Below are 3,657 nucleotides of genomic sequence, written 5' to 3'. Positions count from 1 at the left end.
GGGGAAAGCAGCCTCCCCACCCCGAGACGGGCAGGACCAGGAGTGGGGGGGGGATCCCCTTGGTGCACGTCCCCGCACCCGCTGCGCGCCCCCCACCCGTCCCCTCTCCGCCCCCCGCTGCAGCCCCGCACGCCCACCCCGGCCCGGGCTGCGGGCTGCCGCGGCGGCTCCTCTCTCGTGAGAACATTCCAGGCAGCAGCCCCAAGTCTGTTAGGTATTTGAATAGCACAAAGGAACCGCCTTCCCCTGATTGGCCGGCCCGGTCTCTCCTGGGCGGGAGGCGCCTGCCCGTCAGGCCGGGCCGAGCTCGGCGATAGGCTGCAGCAGCCCGGGGCGGGGCTGGGCAGGAGGTATAAATAGCGGGGGCTGGGGACGCGAGCGCTCATTGCTTTGCGCTCAAGGTGCGGGAGGCCGGCTGGCGAGGGGGGCGCAGGGCGCACCGGTGATGGTGGCTCCCCTCGGGGCGCTGGCGACCCCCTGAGAGAGAGACAGACCCCAACCCCCCCCTCCCCACCAGCAGCCCCCAGCCCCTTCCCGGCTCGTGTGGATGCGGGCCGGGGTGTCTGGCTGCCAGCGCGGAGCGAGCAGATGCTGGGGGGCCGGAGGAGGATGGAGTGCGCCCTGGACGCCCAGAGCCTGATCAGCCTCTCCCTGCGCAAGATCCACAGCTCCCGCACCCAGCGCGGGGGCATCAAGCTCCACAAGAACCTGCTGGTCTCCTATGTGCTCCGCAACGCCCGGCAGCTCTACCTGAGCGAGCGCTACGCCGAGCTCTGCCGCCGCCAGCAGCACTACCAGGAGGGCGGCATCCTGCTCGGGGCGCCCCCGGGCTGCGCGCCCGCCGGGGGGATCCCGCCGGAGTTCAGCCCGCTCCAGCTGGCGGCCGAGCCCGAGGACCCAGAGCCGGGCATGCAGCAGCCGCGGAGCTGCGGGCTGGCCGGCGCGGCGGGGGCAGCCCTGGGGAGAGGAGGCGGCGGCGGCGAGCTGCTGGAGGTGCCCGTGTGCGCTGCGCTCCTGCCCGGGGCGCCCCAGGAGGACGAGCCGCTGGAGCTGCAGCCCAGCCCGCCCCAGCAGCCGCAGCCGGCGGCCCCTTCGGCGCTTCGCAGAGACTCTTCCCCTAGCTTCTACCGGGGCGGCGGCAACAGCGGCGCTCCTCCGGGGCTGCTCTACCCGGTGCCGGCCAGCTGTGACTTCGGCAGCCCGGCGCCTCCGGGCTCGGCCATGAGCGCAGCGAGCGGCGGCGCCTCGGCGCACTGTAGCAGCCGCACCACGGTGCTGGACCTGGACACCCATGTGGTGACCACGGTGGAGAACGGCTACCTGCACCAGGACTGCTGCTCGCAGTGCCCCTGCTGCTGCCAGGGCGCCGCGGGACTCGGCGCCCCGCCGCCTACCCCGGGCGCCAAGCGCAAGTACTACCCGGGGCAGGAGGACGAGGAGGACGGGGACCCGGGAGGGGTGGTGGCGGTGGGGGGCGGCGGCTCCCCCTTCTCCCCTTGCAGCAAGCGAGCCCGCTTCGAGGACTTCAGCCCCGAGCAGCCCCCGGACTCTTCCAACATCTCCAACTTGATCTCCATCTTCGGCTCCGGCTTCACGGGGCTGGTGAGCCGGCAGCAGGCGGACTGTGAGCAGCCCCTCAACGGGCAGCTGTGCGGCAAGCAGGCGCTGGCCAGCCTGGGAGCCTGGACTCGAGCCATCGTGGCGTTTTAGGGGCGGGGATGGACGCGGGGGGAGCGATCCAAGGGACACGGACTCCGGAGGGGCCCCTGAAACAAAGAGGGGCGGGCGGGCGGCTGGGGCGGGCGGGGGAGGGGGAAGCCGAGCTCATGTTTTATAAACTGTACAATAAAAATCGCAGATCTTGGGACTTTATTTTTGCAGAGATGAAAAGCACCTATTTAACTATCCGTGTGGCCGCTCGGGCTTTATTTTGTATTGAGTGCGGGGGCGACTCCAACCCGGGAGCACGCCACGTGAGGCGAGGGCTACTGGCCGGAGGAAGCCCTGTGTGCCGGGGCAGAGTTTGGAAAGCTGCACTTCGCTGCCCCGGGGGGAGCTGCCTTTGCTGGGGGGGTGGGAAGAGACGCCCAAGCTTGCAGGGGCCGTTGGACTAGCTGGGGGCGGGGGGGACACTCTGCCTGCAGGTCTCGGGGGCTCTAAGCGGGGAGAAGGATCCTCCAGAAAAAGGGGGAGCAGAGTGTGATCGAGTGAGTTTGTTTGTTTGGTTTTTTTGTTGTGGCCGCGGCACTGACACCCTCACTGGTTGCCCCAGGCCGGGGGAGACGGGCCCCTGGCGCGTTTGCAAGGTTCATAGCTCGCGGGGCGGATTAAATCCTTCCGTCCCCCATTCAAACTACTTCATTTAGTTCCATTTTCTTCTCCCCTCCCAACGCCCCCCCCAGCAGCGGCAGCCTGGGTCAGACCCTCCAGCAGCGAGCAGCCTTCCTCTTGCTTGCTCTGGGGTTTTTCCCCTTTATTTCAACTTTCCCCTCTCGCCAGGAGACCTGTCTGCGGCGACCCTCTGCCTACCGTGCGTGCCAGGGTCACGCAGCAGAGAGGGGGGGAGAGAGAAGGGCGGGTTTGGCTTTTCCCCCTTCCACTCGTCCGGCTGCTCCATGGGACCTGGAGTCCCGCCGGCCACGGCTTTGTAAGCGGACACGATGGGTTTGGGGACAACATGGCACACTACATTTCCCATCGTGCACTGCTCTGCAGTCCTCTCCCCCCCCCCCCCCCCCGTCTGTGTTTGTGTACCTTCACCTAGGGCTATGCGAAGGCCACAGGTAAACGTGTTACCCCCACTTCTAACGTCTCTTTCAATGTGGGGTGCGGGGGGGGGGTTGTTTTAAAGTTGGACTGTTCTGGTTTCAGCCTTCCAAAGCCTAAAACCAGCATTGCTTGGTCCTTGTGACCAGAGCTGTGGCCCCTTGACTCGCCCCACCACGTTGTTGTTGTTGTTGTTATTATTATTATTTTGGAATTTTGTTTAAAAAAAAAAAACCTTTTGTTGTAAAAAGGTGGTTTGTTTTTTTTTTCCTTTGCAGCCCTATCATCCCAACCCTCACACTACAAGCACTATGTGACTAGAGGCGCCTTGCCAAAACGGTTTCTTTTTTCTTTTTCTTTGTATCCCTGTATTTTTGTGCAGATTGAATGGTATATCACCGGGTAAAACTGTTCAGATTTGTTTAAATTTATAATCTTAATAAAAAGTCCATTATAAAGTTTGTGGTGGTCTTTTTAAGTGGGCTTAACCCTCTTCGCTCTCTCAGGACTGTTCTGGGAAGGTTTTGCACACTGTGGATGGAATCGCTGGAGCTCACAAGCTTGGCGATGTGAATCCTCCTACCACAGGGCGTCCCGATTTGGGCTGGATCTATAGATTTCCCCCTATGCTCTTTGGGGGAATCTGTAGAGCCCACCCTACATTATTGGGGTGGGGGGAGATTAGCTCTAGCCTGAAGTCTTTTACTGGAAGGAGCTGACAAATCTTTAGCTTTCAGCTGAGTCGAGATGCCACTTATTCAAAGTTTCCCAGGTGGGCGATTCTCAGGTGACCCCTGGCATAGATTAACTGAGCTCAAGCATTTGCCTAAGAGGCCCTTGAACTACCAAGAGAACAGCACTTCTGCCTACACTAGGAGACCCTCAACTCAA

General features: G+C 62.8%; 1 protein-coding gene across 1 annotated transcript; it reads left to right on the top strand.

The window, feature by feature from the left end:
* Positions 1–381: 381 nt before the first annotated feature.
* IER5L (immediate early response 5 like) lies at positions 382–3,227 on the top strand. Its single transcript, XM_037879956.2, has one exon. The coding sequence runs from the start codon at positions 589–591 to the stop codon at positions 1,708–1,710; it is 1,122 nt and encodes a 373-aa protein (XP_037735884.1). The 5' UTR covers positions 382–588; the 3' UTR covers positions 1,711–3,227.
* Positions 3,228–3,657: the final 430 nt, after the last annotated feature.

Source organism: Chelonia mydas, chromosome 16, assembly GCF_015237465.2.
Source record: "Chelonia mydas isolate rCheMyd1 chromosome 16, rCheMyd1.pri.v2, whole genome shotgun sequence".
In the NCBI taxonomy this organism is placed as follows: Eukaryota; Metazoa; Chordata; order Testudines; family Cheloniidae; genus Chelonia; species Chelonia mydas.
Note: the sequence above shows the minus strand (reverse complement) of the source record. Positions and strands in the feature narration are given on the sequence as shown.

What these genes read in the sequence shown, in the direction of transcription:
- IER5L (XM_037879956.2), top strand. Translation starts at nt 589, where the DNA reads ATGCTGGGGGGCCGGAGGAGGATGGAGTGCGCCCTGGACGCCCAGAGC.